Raw genomic sequence first — 19,319 nt, 5'->3', positions numbered from 1 at the left:
GTGACTCCCTTCCATCAGGTAAGCTTGCAAACAGAGCACAGCAGAGCCTTAACATTAAATTTCTCACTAGGAGTTCAAGATGTTTTGAGTTACATCAAAGGAAATAGCTCCCACAGTGAGATCACGGTCCAAAGTTGCCTTTGTTATTGCACAGGTGGGGAGAGATCACTGAAGTTACATTACAAGAAAGTAACAAAGCAAAATTTAATCATTTATCTTCTAGCAGTCTTCTGTAGGTATGCTTTAGACAGTGAAGATGGATACAGGTCTGGTCTTCTGCAGGGAACAGAAGCACTGACCAATGGCAGAACTGAAATTGTGTATGGACTATGAAATATTATTAAAAAGCCTGAATTGTAATACAGTCATATGCTCTTCCCTTCCTTTTCCACCTGTCTAAGATCTATATAGAAGCCTTCTAGTTTATGTGCAGACATTCTGTATTAAAGGATAACAAGAAATTTCAAAGAGCTCTTTTTTTCCCCTTAAAAAACACTGATGTTTGTTGACATTTGCTGAACATCATGAGTCTGAAGAGTAAAATGCTGCTACATGAAACTCAGGTGTTTTGTACCTGAGAATTTAAAGAAAAAAGTGAAATTTCCAATAGCGAAACCCCATAAAGTTCACAGGTGTACTTTCTTGTGAGAGTTTGTTCTCTGTCATGCTTCATGTAGATCATCTTTGCTGGCCTCAGCATTTCCAGTGGAAACAATACAGGAGTAAATCAGACATTGAGATTAAATGAAACTGAAAGTAAAGCAATTTAAAAATGAACAAGGTACTGAAGGGTAAGTAGACACTTCATCAACTTTGATAGCTGCATAGTCAAGGGTTAGGGATAAAGGGAAGAAGTATTCTTTTTCAGTAACCATGAACAGGACCTGTAGAGTTCAGGAGAGTGTATTGCAAGCAAATAGGATGGAGTCAGTCAGAAAAATGGAAAAGAGTGAAAAATGTTGAACCCCAACAAGTACTGGATACTTTTTCTCTCTAAAATGTATCTATTGTCATTAAGCAAATAACACATTATTTAATAGTAAAGGAGGATTAGTTTACAGTGTTTCCAAAGTGAGTTGTCTTATAATAAACTCTTTCTTTTCAGTAATCTCCCTCTGTTGAGCTTTTGACGGGGTACCCTTCCTTCTCAGACCAGGGTAAAAGAGCAGAGGAGGCTGCTGTTCTGCTAAGTTCTTTATTTCATAGTCTCACAGCTTTCTTGAGGACAGAGTTCAAGGGGATTACATGATAAAGCCAAGCAGCAGCAGCAACAGCAGGCAAAACCAGCTTCTTCTATATGTTCTATATGCTCCATATACTCTATATGCTCTATACTCTGTATGCTCTATACACTATACACTATACACTATGTATACTATACACTATATACTATACACAACATACTATACGTATTTTCTTATAGAACTGTGGATTATATTTGTTAATTGACCAATAAAATTAACACACGATTCTAGTTTTCTTTTTCTTAACCTACCCCGCTCTAATTCTAACAATCCTAAGTCTTACACAAGTGCTACACAGGTATCACACAGATTTGCATATACAATTTCTATCAGTTCTTACTGTTTATGTGAACACTCTATCTAAAAAATGTGAACAGTATAATTCTATCTGTATTTTGTCTAAAGTAAAGAATTCTGTCAAAAGGTAACACTGCTGCAGTAAGAACTGTGTTTAAGGTCTCTGCTACAGTTTTTTAATGTTTAAGGCACTTAGCATATATTTCTACTGAAGTTAAAAATCTATATTTCTATTTAACTTTGGTGTGGCTTCATGTATCTCAGCTTGTCCAAAGGTTTTAATTCAATCCCTGTGCTTTGGCTTCCCTCTGGGCCTGAGTCCAGAGGAGCTTTCACTCCAACATCCCTCCATGAGATGGAAGGCTGCTTTAGTTTCACCACCACCTCCTGCTCTCACTGGGCTAAACAGGAACTCTCTGCCCAACCTTTTCTCATATTTCCTATGCTCCAGCTACAGCTATTTGAGTCATCCTTACCAAGAGTCATTCAACTATATTGCTATCTGTTTTGTAATGAGGAGTTAAAGTTGGACACTTACGTGCTGTTCAACTTGCAATGCTGCATGTTTTAAAGAAGAGCGCAGGAGCTTTAAAGAAAGAAGTTGGATTTGCAAAGACGATTCGGTAAGAGGAAGAAAAAAACTGGGAGAAAATGGTGAACAAAGAAGAGCAGGAAAGAAGAGAGTGAATGAGAAGCAGAGAGCAGAACTTCAGCCTGAGAAATAAAAAACCCTACTCAGAATTTAGGTAGGAACTGTTTCTGCTCTGGGGATATAATCAACAAGTACACAGTTATTAAAAGGTGAAGTTGCTCCCAGCTGCCCAATTCTAGGTGCTCCTTCACTTGGGTAGAGATGCTGAGCAGCTGCAAGCTGAAATGGATGAGAGAAAAAAAGGGAAAAAAAGTTCTTTTCTCTGATTCAAACTGTGGCCATTTGCGTGTAAATGCTGGATCAAATAGGAAGGGAGGGGAAAAGGGGCTGGGAAGGACAAAAGGCAGTGACATCATTTCTCTCAAAGACTACACAATTGTTTTAATTAGAGTATGTTGTATGAGTTCACAAAACTGTGGTTCAGATTAATCTGCTAAAATTAACTTCATAAATAGACCCTTACAAGGTCTATATCTTTCTTTTATAGAAGTCTTGGGAATACAGGGCAGGGAAACTCATCACGGTGGCTAAGCATTCACTGGTATTTAGTCCCTTTCTACTAAGTTAGTTTCATAGCTGTTATATTTTTTCCATGTTTGTTTCTGAAATGAATCAGGAATTTCCCTGTTCTAAGTCTACTCATTTTCAGGCTAAGTTTCTTTCTGGCGATTTTGAATCCTTTTTTCTTATGCTTCCATAGTCAATAATTTTAGTAGTTCTTTTCCTTCTGCCCTTGGTGTTCCCTTGTTGGTGTGTTTGTGGACAATAACCATATTGCCTCTCAGCTTTAATTTTGCCCAGTACACCATGTCCAGCATCTTCAGTTTCTTCCTGTACAAAGGCCTGCTGATTCACTCTTTACTCAATAGCACCTCTGTGTGTCTGCTAAAGGTTCAAAGGAACCTTGACCAGGATATTGTAAGTCATGTATGGAACCAGTGCCTTTGAATATGAATATTAACACTTCTTCATTCCTGCAGAAGAGATCTTTCTTGAGGCCTCTGTCTCTATTACAGTTGTGCCACTGAGCCTTGATTGTCATCAGCAGTACTGCAGATTTCTTCCCTCCCCTTTTGTGAAGACAGAAATGTTCTCTGTGAAATGTTACCTTTCTCTGTGTAGTCCTCTTGTTCCAAGGAACTTGAGTCACTCCAGTATGAACTACATTCCCTGCTTCTTCTTCTCCTTGCCAAGAATATATTTGATATTTCTTGGATTTACTCATCAGTTCCTCTTAAGTCTTAAATTCAAGGCAGAGTTGCTGTTTCATTCATCCAGACAATGCTTTTGCTTGACCCATGATCCAAAGGAAAAATTACATTTTTTTCCAGTTTTCTGTTAGCTTGCTGGTTTTTTTCCTGTGCCTTTCCTTCCTTGTGTTTTCAATCACAGAATCACAGGATCATAAAAGTATTTGGGTTGGAAGGGAACTTCAAAGGTCATCCAGTCTAACTCCCCTGCAGAGAGCAGGGACATCTTCCACTAGATTGGGTTGTTCAGAGCCCCGTCCATACTGACCTTGAAAGTTTCCAGGGATGGAGCATCTACCACCTCTCTGGGTAACCTGTTTCAATGTGCGCCACCCTCATTGTAAAATACTTCTTTCTTATATCTAATCTAAATTGACCCTCTTTTAGTTTAAAACCATTAACCCTTGTCCTATAATCAAATCATCAAAAATCCATCAATCAAAAGCAGTGGCTTTCTTAGATTCTTTTTGAGTGTCATTGTATTATCCACCAGGTCATTAACGATTTGTTGAAAACAAAAGTCTGTGTTACACCCTATGGTCTCCCTAACACTGATTCTGCCTCACCACGAGCTACGAGTGGTTCTACTCGCTGTTTCTAGTATCAGCCCCATCAGCCACACTTTAGATGTGTTTAAAACATCCCTAAATTTTATACCCCAAAGAATAATGGGGGTCTTTGCTAGCTTTTTTTGTCTCTGAGTATAGAATCCATCAAGGGATTCACAGAATACAGTATCTTGTGGTGGAAGGAACCCACAAGTATTGTGAAAGTCCAAATCCTGGCCCTGCACAGGACACCCCAAGAATCACATCAAGTGCCTGAGAGTGTTGTCCAAATGTTTCTTGAACTCTCTCAGGCTAGTGCTGTGACCACTTCCCTGGGGAGCCTCTTCCAGTGCCCAAACACTCTCTGGATGAAGAACCTTTTCCTAATATCTAATCTCATCTTCCTGACACAACTTCATGTCATTCCCTTAGGTCCTGTCCCTGGTGACCAGAAGAAGGAGATCAGTGTCTGCCCCTCCTCTTCTTCTCGTGAGGAAGCTGTAGACTGTGATGAGGTCTCCCCATTAATTCACTTGGACTTCCATGATGTTGCAGACCAGGTTGTATTTTAGATATGCATATATCTGTCTGTACCATTTCTTTGACCAGAAATAGGGTCTGCCCTCTCACTCCACACCAATGGAAGGACTTAGCCATTGACTTCCATAGAGACCCCTACTTTCCTGCAGAACCTTCGTGACCACCCTAACAGATGCCTCTTCTGAGGTGGGAAGTGCCCTTTAGTCTTCTCTAAGTGAAAATCCGATGATCTACAAAGGAGACAGAGTTTGCACATATGTTGTGAGGAGTTGAAGATGTTCCTGTATCATGTATAGTAGGAGATCTCCAAATCATTAGAAGCAATGCCACTACAGCCTTCTGTAGCAGCCTGCAAAGAGAATGGAAATGGTTCCCAGAGGGATGGAATTAGTCAGCTTTTGCAATGGGACTGCCAGCCTCTGCATGCACATGTGAGTCATGCATTTCAGATCCTGCAGAAGCTGGAGACATTTCTCCTTGAATCATCAGGGAGATACCAGCTTCCTGCACTCCATTTCCCTGTAAAGCAGCAACCTAAATGTAGGTCTCCTTGCTCTGTGCATTAATGAGCAGTGTTGTGTAGGTATTCCCTGCCAGTATCAGCAGTCTGGTTTACAAACTGAAAATTGAAGAGCCATGGGGGGTTCTGCTGACTTTTCTGAGTCCACTTGTCAAAACGCAGACCTTCAACCTCTAACCCTCTAACCCCCACCTCCTAAGACACTTCTTATTACTCTGGCCTCTTTTTTTTTTTTTTTTTTGGGGAATGACTTACCTGTTCTCCATCAGTCTGCCCTGTTCATTTCCACAGAAGTGCGAAAGCTTTGCACAATGCAAGCTTTACACATGCTGTAGTTCTTGTCCCTGTGCTTTCCCAGTCAATTCATATTTGTGTGAGCTGCTGCTTCAGCCACTGTGCTTTAGTCTTTTTAAAAATCATTTTGTATTTTCTTGTGATATCCATGTTCTTCATTTTCTTTGGCAAATGAAGGTATGCTGTAAGTGCTGAAAACCTGCTTCTTTACAAACCTGACTGCTTGAAAGATAGACTATTGAGGTTTACTTGAGAACTGATTAACTTGTTTGGTTCAAATCAGAAATGAGTAGCCTTCTGAAAGTCAAGTTACATACCAAAGCAGGCACTGCAATTACAGAAACAAATACAGATAACTGTAATTTCTAACACCAGATTCACTCTGAAAATAATTTTGGAAAATATTTTAAGATCCTGCTACTTGAGACCATTTGTCATCTTTGCATAAAACTCTGCCACAGGATATTCCTCTAACCTAGAGCAGGACTTCTGCATCTACCCCACTTAAAATTCTTAAAAGTTACACCTATGACAATTACACTCGACTAATGTACAATATTTGATTGTAGTGTTCAGCCAACCTCCTGGAATGATGTCAAATAAGAAGAGTTTCAGGAGGTTCAATCTAACTGTGTTACAATATTTAACTGTATTTGAAAGCCAGTAGGAATTCTTGGTTTAATATTAAACCTTCCAGCACTGCTAAACAGCTAGCTCTAAGCTTTTTGTGCTTTACCAGAACAAGAGCTACCAGCACTTCAAAGTTCAGTTTTGATCTGCTTTTGACGAAACTGCTGAAGCCTTCAAGCCAAGACAGAATACCTGACTTTGCTCCTGCTGCCAATGCCAAATAGGCATCAGTGCCAACAGGACTGTGCTTCAGTGCCTTCCACACCATAAAGCTAAAGACAGATTTAAAAACTGCTCAGGGCAGTCCTTGCCTTTCCTAGAGGAGGACAGCACTGTTCATATGGCAGTATCTATGCTCTCATGATTATCTGAGCCCTACCTGGAAGTATCTATAGAGGCTATATGTCTTGCTTTGAGTCCTCATACAAAAACATATTTTACTCCTAAACCTCAATTTAAAAATCCTTAGGACAACCATCTTCTGGAGAAAAGTTTGAAGGAGGAGTAAGAGGTAAAAGAAGAGTGACACTTAAATTTTGAATGGAAAATAATGCTTGTTCACTTCCTCCCTAAGTAATCTTTTTCCCAAGACATTTTATACTGTCATTAAACAATATAATCATCTAATTACCTATGATATCACTGTTCTTTAACTGGTAATTTCTTACTAAGTTATGATTGGAATTCTCCCAAAATCCTCACATGTGTGGTGGTAGAATACAAATCTTTCTGTAAAATGAACATTTCAGCTGGCATATCATCTACACTATTGATGCATGAACAAAAGTGAACTTGTCTCATGTACAGAGGACCCTTATTCTTTGGGGTCAAAGTTATCCATATTTGCTAAACAGGGCTGTAAAATCATTTCCTACTCAGAAATTGTGCAGATACAACTGTCCTGGAGGCACCACAAACAGCTGGAACAGAGCAGAACGGAGATGATGGCCCTACACACCCTCTAATCCACCCTTCTCAGCCAGGCTGTCACTGTTTACCCACAGCTCTGATTCTTGTGCTCAGGTAAACAGACACCAAGGCCTTCTGTTTGGTGGGCTTGGTTTTTCTTGTTTGTTTTGGGGTCTTTTTTCATTTTAAAAGCTTTCTATTCCACTGTACACATGATAATTTTTAACTCTTAATTCCACAGAAAGAACCATAGTGTCTGGTTCAATATATGTTCATATGCAGTTCATAGCTTTCCCAGGCTCCTGGATATCATGCAAGATGTGGTATTTTTAAAGATGTGAACATGAGACAAATACAGCATGCCTGTGTTTTCATTGGTAGAGCCTTCCTCTAAATCTTCTTGCTCAGAGAAAAAGAAGAGCAATAGCTACTGTATCTTCTTTTGGTTTTGGGGTTGTTTTTTTTTTTACACAGCTAGCATTCTGGTTTTGCCAGATATAAATTAAAAGGGAAGGCCTCAGATCTGCTGATAATCCATCATGTTCATGTCAAAGTTTTACAAAAATATACAAGTTCTGATAGATATATCAATAGTCTGACAGACCAAAGATAGTTCCACATTCATTAGGGAACTGTCCCATTTATGTGTAATTTTTTCTGACTAGACAGTTTACATCATCACTTCAAACTATTTAAAATAATGAAACATTAAACTATTAAACTTTATTGTTAGTTATCACAATTGTTATCACAATTACTGTATTTCATTCTTTTAGTAAATAAATAAAACAATAAAATTTGGAAAGAATACCTGGGAAAAAAGGACATCTGGTTCACCAAAAATAAAGTTTAAATATTTGTTAAAATATCATCTGTTAACCTCAACATTTTCTCGGTGATTTTAAAACTTAGTATCTAAATTCTCTTTATTTTAAATATTTATTGCTTGTTTATGTTACCTGTATCCAGAGTAAACTATTCTCAACCCTTTGGGGAAATTTCTCAAAAAAATCCTGTAGTGTACTGTCTTCAATCAAATTAGTTTATCCCTTCTCTTTTCAAGTAGCTGTAGAATGAATTATGCCTATTTTCCTTTATGAAATTCAATCATTCATTCTCAAATAGGAGCTACACCTCCTAAAACCATAGTATCTTCAAAAACCAAGAGTAGCCCTGGTTGTGTTTACGCATCTTGTTTTGCATAGGCATCATCAAATTCTCAGATTGGGAACTGGTCTGTGAAATATGATTTTGATGTTCATATTGCATCAACTCTCAGTCATTCTTAAACTTTCTATGTTCTCAAAACCACTGCAATTAATTCAGGTATGATACGGAGAAGAGACTACATCTGCAGAGCTTAAAATCATTTCTCATTACCTCAATTGCATATTTTCAATGAATACTGGAATTGCTAAAGAAACCCATTGGCAAATCTGCTCTGTATTATTGACAACAACATACAAAACCCTTTGAGTGAGTTATTACAACAAATCATGTCAGATAAGGATGTTAGAAAGTTAGAGAAGAGAAAAACAAAACTGGTGTAAATTCAGAGTTTTAGTTTTGTTAAAAATAATTCCTTTCAGACTAGAGCAAAACATATTCATATTCATATTCAAATTTCTGGTAAAACATCACTTTTTAGTAGCAAATGTGACCTCTAATATGACATTATCTTCTGTGATGTACTGTGATATGATATGCATCTGACACTAACACAACCCAAATATTTGCAAGAAAAAGTTATTTTTTTAATTTTCTGATTATCAAGATTTCCATTTTTTAAGCAGTTAAAAAATAAGTTTGTGTTTCACAACTCTCATAAAAATGTATATGGTATCGTAAATTTCTTTTTGAGTAGCATAATTCTAGAAACTGGTCCGTTGAAACCTTACATGTTTCAACAGGATACAGGATAAGCAGTGACCTTTCCAAGTGAAATGCAAGTTGCCAAACAATCACAATCGTCAAATCATCCAGTGGAACATCCATTAAGTTCATCTTCAATCAGACTTCCTAAGAAGTGTTTTTTCTGCATCTGGACTGCTACCTTTTGACCTTGGTCAGCAGCCAATTCTGCTCACTAACCTTTACACTGTGTTAACTATTCCCTTTTCCCACCTGATCTCATTAGAAGCAACTTTCTTCCTGTTTTTTAAGAGAAATAGGAAATCTGCTCATCCAGTCTGATGCAGTCCAAGACACTCACTGCCAATAAAATAATCAAGCTGCAAAATGTTAGGGAAATTGTAAAAGGTCAAGAACAACATTACAGAAAATATGAAGTGATGGAAAGTAAGAAAAATAATGGAACCCTGATAATTAAACAGTGTTATGGAGCTATTCTCACTTTTCTTTGTCCTTTTCCATTATATACCTGCTGAGTGAGATGCAGTAATTTAGAATCAAATGCTGTTTTCAAGGATAATATATCCGTAGTCTGTTGCAATAGATTAAACTGACCTCTCAGAGAAATCACCGAACTTTTGCAGCCTACAAAAAAACCCTGCAAATCTCCAAATGCAAAACAAGAGGCAGATATACATCTTCCCCATAAAAGGGGCTCCTAAATATGCCTTCTTCTCCCACAGCATCGCAAGGACTAACCCCTCATAGTCTGTGACCCCCCCAGTCCTCAGCTCCCAGGCAGTGCTGAGCTGGCCAGAGCACCTTGCAGCCTCTCCACAGGCCTGCTCCCTCCCCATGGGTGGGTTCTGCTTTCACCATCCTGTGGAGTCAGCAGCTGCCACTGACAGGTCTCGCTTGCTTCCCTTTAATTTCTTATGGTTTTCAGGGAACTGGCTGGCATAGAAAATTAGTTTTTCCTTGGCTAATGTTTATCATGCAATCCAGTTCTTCCCCATAAGTGAAGTGTAGCGTAGTCTCTGGCTTTGATTCTTCTGAGAGTAGTAACATTTATTTAATCTTTTTAACTTCCTTGTTAAGGGTTTTTTCAGACTATCTCTTTTTATCTCTTTTCCTAGTATAAAAAGGGGGTGTATTTGAATTCTTAGATCTTTTTTCACATAGACAAAATAGAATTTTCTCTACAGGTTTTCCTGTAACAATTAACTAATTCTCTATCACCACAGATATGATGCTAATGTTCCAGTTATAAATTTCAGTGACCAAACAGGTCAATGAGTACAGATCTGTATAGAAAACAAGAAGTAAAAATTATTCCTATCAACATCATTGTTTCAGAAATACCATCTTGTAGCAGAGGGAATAGCACTACAGAAGATGGGAATTACATTAATTAAATGAACTTTAGATAGCAGTCATGAATAACTCAGTATCTCTATTTAGGCGAGTTAAGATATGAAACATCTAAAACCCCAGACGTAATAAAAAGTATTTTGTAAAATAAAGTATGTTTAACAGATATGCAGAAAGTAGAAATTATACAGAAAAAAAGTATTATTGTAAACTCAGCTGGATCTGTTAACCTATGGGAAAACTAATTGCAGGAAGATGATTCATTAATATTTGAAACAACAGAGCATGAAGCAAAGATGTCCTGGAAAACAGTCCTGCAGCAGTAGGAAGATGAGCTGGTGGAATTCATAGCTGGCAAGACAGATGTAAATTACTTGCCTATCGATACTGTTTATTTTAATGTGTTTCCGACACACTACACTTTCGCAGTTGCATTTCTGGAAGAGCAGCTGTTGCTGTTGAGTGGGCATCCAGCAGCACTGACTCTACCATTTCAGTGTGCTTCACCTGCCTCTCATGTTCTCAGCCTCCATGCGCACCTTCCCTGCACGAACTCCTACCCCAACACATGAATTTACCCTCCTGGTTACCGATTTCCTCTGTCACAACTGGGCCACTTCTTGTAAAGACCTGAATTTGGTGAAGCCAGTGCCTAAAATAAGTTTTCCCTGACTCACCCCGCCCCTGAGAAGCATGCACCTGCACACATGCTAAGTGGCAACTTACATTAGTGGGAATCTGCTCCACTTTATGTCTTTTCCAGTGGAGCAGCTCTTTTAAGGGAAGTGATCTGTTTGCTGTGCTCAGCAGTTGCTTTTGCAGTTGAATTTTTTGCTGTTTTTGCCGTTGATTTTTTTGCTGTTTTTGCAGCTCGAACCTTACAAAGCAGTATAGGTAGGTGTGAGCTGCCTGCTGTAATACCCATCCAGTAATAACCACCCAAGTTAGGGAGCTGGAGAGAAAGCTGTGAGGGCTAGTCAGAGCCCAGCTTATCTTTGGGGTAACTTCACGTCTCGGAAACCTGCTTACTAAGAGAGGTATTGCCTCCTGCTGCTTCTTCTGGGAGCTGTCCTGTGTCCCAGTCTGAGGTGCTGGACTACTTTATGTACTGCAAAGGTCATGCAAATGCTTCATGTCAACTTCCTAGGTTCTCTGGACCAAGGTATTGGATGGCAACAGCTAGTGCTTAGAGAAGTAAATCCTTTGTTGAACCTAGATTGATACCTGTCAGACAGTACTATTCTTTAGTGCTACCTTATCTTGGCAAGTCAGAGAGAAAAGGTGAGATGACATGGCCTCTCAAAGAACAGCAGTTTTTACCTAGGCCCATTCCCCTCCCATGTCAATGTCCGCATGTATACAAAGCGTATTTTCCCTTCAAACTTTTAATGGGGATTTCTGAACAGCATTTTTTTGGTTGTTGGTTGTTTTTCTTTTAAAGTCAAATTTAACAAATCCAGGTCTCATTCATAAGCAGCGAAGTGTATAAACCACTGCAAATCATGCCATGAATGTAGCAGGCCAAGTTTACACTCCGGAGATTACAGCGGCAAAGGGATGGTTCAGAAAGTTTCTGCTTCCTTCCTTAAAGTAGGTAGAAGGTTACAAATTAATCTCAAAAGGGTTTATAAGTCTCTCAAAGAGTTAATGAGTAAGTCAGAACTGCCTGCTTTTCTTAATTGTTTAAGGGCCAGTTGGTCCTGTAGTATATAAGGTACCCATACATGAAGATGAGAAGTACAGCAGAGAGAGCCAGCAAACAAACAGCAGACAGGAACAAAGTGCTGTGTCTTCTGCAAAAGATGCCAAAATGTCTTTTTACTTTGATTAGTCTATTTATGCTCTTACTCAGCTTCTCCACTCTTTGCCTGGGAGTACTTTGCATGTCCACAGATTCCTCTATGTGCAGATGTGGAAAAAACAAGATAGTGTTTTATTGCCTGTTAGCTTTGGGGCTCTTTCTCCTTGTTACTGGCATTTTCTGGAGCACTTTCCATGAAGCCCTGAAATACAGGGCCCTTGGCATCTTCATTCGAAATCCCAGCCACAGAGAACTGCATGTCTGCACCATAGACAGGTATGTGTTGCAGATGAATTGGGAGGGAGGGATGCTATTATTAAAACATACTGTGAGAAGAAAGAAGCAATACAAGACTTTTACAAGATGCAAATCATGTAGCCATTTTATTATTTTTCTGTGGAGAGAATTGTAGTCTGAATTTTTATTTGCTAGAGCAAGCAGCAATGTGCAAACAGCCATTCATGCAAACAATACGTAAGGTAGCGTATACCACATGAAAGAGAGAAAGATTCCGAGTTTCCAAAGCTTCCAAAGTCATGCATGGAGGCAGCAGGTAGAGTTACACCAACCTCACTCAGGAGCATCCTGAGTTCCATCTCAGCAGACAATTTAAGATGCTGCTGTGGGGTAGATGCTCATGTAGGTTATCAAAGCTGAAGTATGCAAGGAGCCTCAGCTCATTCATTATATGGCTCCTGCTTAAATTTTCTTGTCTAATTGTCCCCCCTATTTGAAAATCTCAAGAAATTCAACCAGGCCAAGTGCAAGGTCCTGCACATGTGTTGGCACACATCCAAGTACAAACCCAGGCTGGGCAGAGAATGGTTTGAGAGCAGTCGTGGGGAGAAGAACTTGGGTGGGTTTGTTGATGAGTAGCTCAGTGTGACCCAGCAATGTACACTTGCATCCCAGAAAGCCAAACGTGTCCTGGGCTGCATCCAAAGAAGTGTGACCAACAGGCTGAGGGAAAGGGTTCTGTTCCTCTGCTGTGTCTTTGTGAGTCCGCATCTGGAACACCGCGTCCAGGTCTGTGGTCCTTGGCCCAGGAAGGGCATGGACCTGCTAGAGTGGATCCAGAGGAGGGCCATGATGATGATCAGGGGAATGAAACACCTCTCATATGATGACAGGCTGAGAGAGTTGGAGTTATTCAGCTCAGAGAAAGTTCCAGTGAGACCACAGCACCCTGTGTACATGAAGGGAACTTACAGGAAAGATGGAGAGGGACTTTAAAAGGAACATGTGGTGACAGGACAAGGGGGAATGGTTTCAAGTAGAGAAAGGTTATGTTTAAATTAGATATTAAGGAAAAAATGCTTTACTGTGAGGGCAGTGAGGCACTGGAGCAGGCTGCCCAGAGAAACTGTGGCTGCCCCATCCCTGGAATTGTTCAAGGCCAGGTCGGATGGACAGCCTGGTCTACTGGAAGGTGGCTGTGCCCATAGCTTGACCTAAATGATCATTAAGGTCCCTTCCAACCCAAAACATTCTGTGACCCTATGATTTTGTTTCTTAACAAAGTCTGATGCTTTGAGAGAGAGAGTTTCTTAAACTGATTGGCACTAGGCCTGGCAAAACTCTTTAACAGGGTTGCTGGATACAAATTACTTTTCCTGTACTGTTGTGGAAACCACACTAGAAACACTGACAATGGGTGCTCTAAAAGACCTATAAAAACAACATTCAGCAAATTTTGGTTAGATAAGCACAGATATACCAATTTTATTTTAAAACTCTGGAAAACAATGGTTATTGTAATAATGAATAACTTTGAACACTGATCTCATTCTTCTTCCAAATTAAACTCTTCTCAGGCACTTGTTGAAATACTCACAAGCATGAGTATTTGTATGCCATGGTTGGGAATTTTCGTGGGGAAGGGTTGTCTTTTTAGAATGCTGTGTTTTAATAAAATATTTTGTACCAAGACAAGGGAAATTATTCCACTTGTGCCTACTTTTTTATATTAATATAATCCATTGCTCCGAACACACTTAGGTGTCTGTTTACAGTTAAAGCCTCATCTAAATTTTGGAAACATAACAGAAAAAGCATCTAACCAAGCTCTGTGAGATAAATCACACTTTACCATGATGTGTTTCTTTTTGGTTTGCTTATTTTAGGCCTGACTTCTCTCCTCCCTCTTATGAAGACAGCATAGATCATGAAAAACTTGTGTCTCCACTGTCAGTTGCCTCCACACTAAAACAGCAAGAATTCATCAATATCCCTCTGCCTCCATATAGTGAAAGTAGTGCAGAGTTTGTCAGTGAAACAAATGAGCAGGAACAGCCACCACCATACACATTCTCTGTGTAGCAGCAGCAAACAGCTGACCAAGACCCAAACCCCAGAGTGGGGTTAAATTCTCATCTATCCACACAAGAAATCAGTTGCCAACAGGATACAGACTTCTAGAAGACCTCAGGAAGAGCAACACCTGTCAAAACATGAGAGACAGGCAGCCAGTAAAATCCTGCATCTGTGAAGCATGGAAAACTTGAAGAAGAGGGGAAGAAGAGCTGTGTCAATGATCCTAATAGTACACTACTATTGATACTATCTGTAATAGTACACTCGCTACTATTTCCTGTGAAATTGCACAGGAAAAATACTGATAATTTGCAACTTAGAGTGGAGTTGGAGGGGATATGTAAAAGTGCTCAATATTGCAGATTAGAATAAATCTCTGCAGAGATGGAAATGCTCAGGCTGTGTCTTGCAGAAGTCACCATCTCTGGCAACAGGAGTTTCTTATGCTGCAAGATAAATGAAGCATCATGGTGTTATCAGTCTTGTCTTGTGCTTCATAAGGAGTTTCAGATGAAAGCTGTCATTTATGGTTTTGAAACTTTAACTGATTTGGGAAACCTATTAGCTCAGATTTTATTTGGAATTTGCAGAGTATTTGTTGCAACTGATTATTTTTGTATTGTATGCCTTTCCAGTTATTTGTTTTATGTGGGGTAAAAATAACTGCTATTTTACTAGTGAATTCATGAATAAATTTTGTATTTGAAACAAATGCCTTGTATTTGCTTATATGATTTGAGGTGCCCATGATTCAGGATAAGGGCACAATAAAATACACCACCTAGCTGCCAAAGAGAGAGCTCTGGTTATACTTACAGCTACTCAGAGGGAGATAGCAATTGCAGGAGGAAAAATAATCTCTGACTCCTCTGAGCCAACTCTAAGAGCAATTGCTTTTGTCACAGCTTGCTCAAGACTGTGGGAACTGAAAAAGGGACCCTGTACCCTGTTTCTGACGCAAGCGGCCTCATAATTACACAACACCAGAAAAAATACAGGCTTGGACTCTTCCTTCTTCAGCTGCATGTATACTTCCTCCTACAAAATCACTGAGGCAAATTTGCATTCAGGCCACTGTCATCTATAATTCCAGATTACAAGAAAAATTTCATGAGGTTCACTCAGATTTGAACTTGTAACATTTACTTTAGATGGAATTTTTCTTTTTGGGTTGGAAGGTTTGAATTAGAGGGGCCTTTAGAGATCATTCAGTCCAAGCCCCAGTGAGCAGGTACATCTTCAATGAGATCAGGTTGGTCAGAGCACTGTCCACCCTGACCTTGAATTTTTCCAGGGATGGGGCATGTATCATCTCTCTGGATGACCTGTTCCCGGTTTTGTCACAGACCAGCAAGACAGAAAAGCTAGCACACTTTCCAGATGCTCACATACTGTAAGACTACAAGTCAAGCATAATGACTGTACATGCAAGCCATGATGGTAGCCATGGCTAAGGCCAGGAAACTGACAGTTGCATCAGTTTTGCCTTTCAAAGAATTTCATCCTTTATGGGAAGAACATACAGTTCTTCAATGGCTGTAAGTAGAAAGGAAAAGAATGAAATCGGGTGGAAAAACTACAGAGGAAGAAAAACCCTTTCAAGACAAGTTGAGGATGAGAAATGTAGTAAAGTACCCAGAGAGAGAAAAATGAGTGCCTGAAAGAGACAGAAGATATAAATATTTTTCAAAGTGACTGAGAAGCAGCACAGCACACAGAACAATAAGTCAGAGGAACAACACATTATTTCCAAAACAGTCAAAGAGAGGATCTACTTGAGTGACCTTGTTATGGTCTTACCTCTTAGCATTACCATACCCATCCCCCAAAACCTCTTGCATCTTTACTCCAGAGTTCCAGATTCTGAAGACAGCTGGCATTGCTCAAGTATTAATGCAGGCATCAATCACAGCAGATGAGGCTGATTAACCAAGAGATATCCCACAGCAAAATGCTTGTCCTGTGCATGCTTAGATTATTTTTTTTTCCTATGGATATCTAACTTTTCCGCTAGGTGATATTAAAGCAAGACCAAATGAGTGGGAAATGGCTGGGACTACAGTTCTGGGTCATACAGAGAGCAAATATTGCAGGAGCACCACTAAAGTTTGGTCTTGGAGCAGTTCACTATAGCAAATGCATTCAGCATTTCCACATAATTTATGAACAATCAGGAAGACCTAAACCTCTCTTCCTTTCTCCCAATTCCACGAGAGTCCTGCAGTGCCCCTTTTTAGCTCCAGCCCTTTGCAGATGGGGTGAAGTCATAATGGATCCAGAAATGTGAAACTGAAGATAAATGCATCTTCAACCTGCAGTATGCAATAAAGTATTCGATACAAAAAAGTTATTGAGATAAGGAGAACAGTAAAGTTAATACCTAATATTTTGATAAAATCTAGTTTTAAGTTTGTCTTTTCAGCTAATGAACAATTTTATTATGAATGGAAAATGGCATGGACAACGAACTCAAAATTGTCAATCTTAAAGCAGCAAAAGGTTTTAAACACTTTGCTTTTGATCATACTTAATAGCATTAAATTATCTTTGCCAAGAGTAGCAGCTGGAAATTTTGCATTAAAATAAATTTTCTTTGGGCTAAAGGATATGAACCAGTCAAACTAAAGCTTCAGAGCAGAACAGATTCTTTCAGTGCATTGACAAACAACTTCCTGACACTGCTGACTGAAGAGCCAATCTTGGCACTCGCAACACCAGAAGAAATGCATGGGCATGAGAAGGTTTTTGCTGCAGTGATCATGAAGTGGTGAATTCAGAAATTTGAGAGGAGGGAGAACAACAAAGAGTGGAACCACAGCTTGCAGAGAAGACTTTTAACATCTTTATAGTTGCTTGGAAGAGTCTGGCCCTGGAGAAAAGATGAGTCCAGGACATCTGTTTGATTCTCACAGATCACCTCCTTCAAGCTCAGGAATGGTTCAACTGACATGCAGAAATCAAACAAAGGCAGCAAAAGGCCTGCATGGATAGCCAGAGAGCTCCTGACTAAATTCGGATATAAACAGGAAATGTATGATAAGTGGAAGCGGGGACAGTGCAATTAGGAGGAATACAGAGCACTGTCCAATCATGCCGGGATGAGATGAGGAAAGCCAAAGCCCACCTGGAGTTGAATGAGGTGATGTTGTGGTTTAAGACCAGCTGGAAATTAAGCTCCTAGCAGCCACTTCCTTTTCCCCCATCCTCTCCAGTGAGAAAGGGACAAAAAAGGCAGAGATTATGGGTTGAGACAACAATTTACTGGAAAAACAGTAATGAGATAAGGAAAACAAACAGTAACAGCAACAATAGTAATAATAACAATGTATAAAAGATAGACATTACATGCAAAAAATGCTTATGGAAGTCCAACCGCCCCATTTTTACCATGGCCAGTGACATGCAGCATTTCCTGAGAAAAAAGAGAAAAATGGCAGATGTTACCGCAGCCCTGGTGGCCACACAGCTTTTCCCAAGACAAAGGAGAGAAGGGTGGACATTACCATAGCCAGCGTGGGGCTTTTTATCCCACGCCTGAGACAACGGAAAACAATCATGGACAAGCCCCCCAGCCAGACCATCTGCACCTCTCCGCCCAGACCACACCAACTGCACCACTCTGTCCAGTGCTTTGCTTCCACAGGTAAAGAGAGAACAAAAATGGCTGTGCTCCCACTCTGCCGTTTCTTCCATCCAAAGCCGTGTTCCACAGCGATGTCATGAGTCATATAGAATAAATCACCTGTGCACATCCATATGGCTTCAGTCTCCATGCCCTTCCCACACCCCCATCCCAGCAAATGCAGAAGTAACTCTGTCCTGGACAAAACTAGGACAGGTGAGAAATGTGAAGGGTAATGGGAAAAGTTTCTACAGCTACACGAGTTAAAAGAGGGCATAGAAAAGCCTGAGGTGCTCAATGTTTTCTCTGCCTCCATCTTTACTGGTAAAAGCAGCCTCAGGAATCATAGGCCTTTGAGACTAGAGGAAAAATATGGAGTGAGGAAGACTTACCTTGGATGGAGCAAGAAAAGGTCAGGGACCACTTGAGAAAACAGGACATACACAAATCCATGGAATGACTTAGGATGGCATGCACAGAGGTGAAGAAGCTGACTCAATGCCATTGCAAGCTACCCTCTATTGCCTTTGGAAGATTGTGGGTGACTGGGAGTGGTCCCTGAGGTAATAGAGCAAGTATCACTCCTGTCTTCAAGACAAGGAGGATCTGGGTAGTTACAGGCTGGCCAGCCTCACCTTAGTTCCTGGGGAGGTGATGGAGTAGCCAATGCTGGAAACCCTTGCCAAAGCTATGACAAAATCCTTGCCAAAGCCAAGGACAAGAAGGTGATTAGGATCAGGAAGGATTTATGAAAGGCAAATAGTGCTTAACCAACTTGATGACCCTCTGTAATGAGATGACTCGTTTGGTGGATGACAGGAGAGCAGTGAATATTGTTTGCCTCGCCTTTAGTAAGGCTTTTGACACCATCTCCAAAAACATTTTCATAGACTGATAAAACACAATTTAGGTAAGAGGACAGTGAGGTGGATTTGAAAAGCAGCTATGCAGCCAGCTGCTGTGATCACTGCTCCAAAGTCTATCTGGTGGCCAGTTACCAGCAGTGTCACCCAGGGGTCAATATGGGAGCCAATACTGGCATCATCTGGATCATGGGGTGGGGCACATCTTCAGCAGTTTTGCAGATGATACAACACTGGAAGGAGCAGCTGGCAATCCAAGCGAATGTGCTGCCATTCAGAGGAACCTGGAAAGGCTGGACAAATAGCCCAACAGGAACCTCATGAAGTTCAAAAAAGGGAAGTGCTGCCCTTGTGGATGAACAAACCCAGGCACCAACACATGCTAGGGCCAGTGGGCTGGAAAACAGCTCTGCAGAGAAGGATCTGGGGGTCACATGCCGAACAAAAAGTTGTCAACTCATCAGCAACTCACCTGCAAAGACAGCAAATGACATCCTGGGTTGCATCGGGAAAAACAGTAGCAGCAGGTGAAGGAAGGTGATCCTTCCCCTCTGCTCAGCACTGGTGGAGTTAAGATACATCTGGAGTGCTTAGGGCCAGGTCTGAGCTTCCCA

The 19,319-nt window shown here is 40.3% G+C and overlaps 1 protein-coding gene across 1 annotated transcript; it reads left to right on the top strand.

The window, feature by feature from the left end:
• Positions 1 to 11,865: 11,865 nt before the first annotated feature.
• On the top strand, positions 11,866 to 14,379 carry TMEM252 (transmembrane protein 252). Its single transcript, XM_048292415.1, is given in 2 exon segments — positions 11,866 to 12,183; positions 14,031 to 14,379. Coding segments are annotated over 2 exon segments (624 nt in total). The 5' UTR covers positions 11,866 to 11,908.
• Positions 14,380 to 19,319: the final 4,940 nt, after the last annotated feature.

This window comes from Corvus hawaiiensis, chromosome Z (genome assembly GCF_020740725.1).
Source record: "Corvus hawaiiensis isolate bCorHaw1 chromosome Z, bCorHaw1.pri.cur, whole genome shotgun sequence".
Taxonomy (NCBI): domain Eukaryota; kingdom Metazoa; phylum Chordata; class Aves; order Passeriformes; family Corvidae; genus Corvus; species Corvus hawaiiensis.
This window is presented reverse-complemented; position numbering and strand designations above follow the sequence as displayed.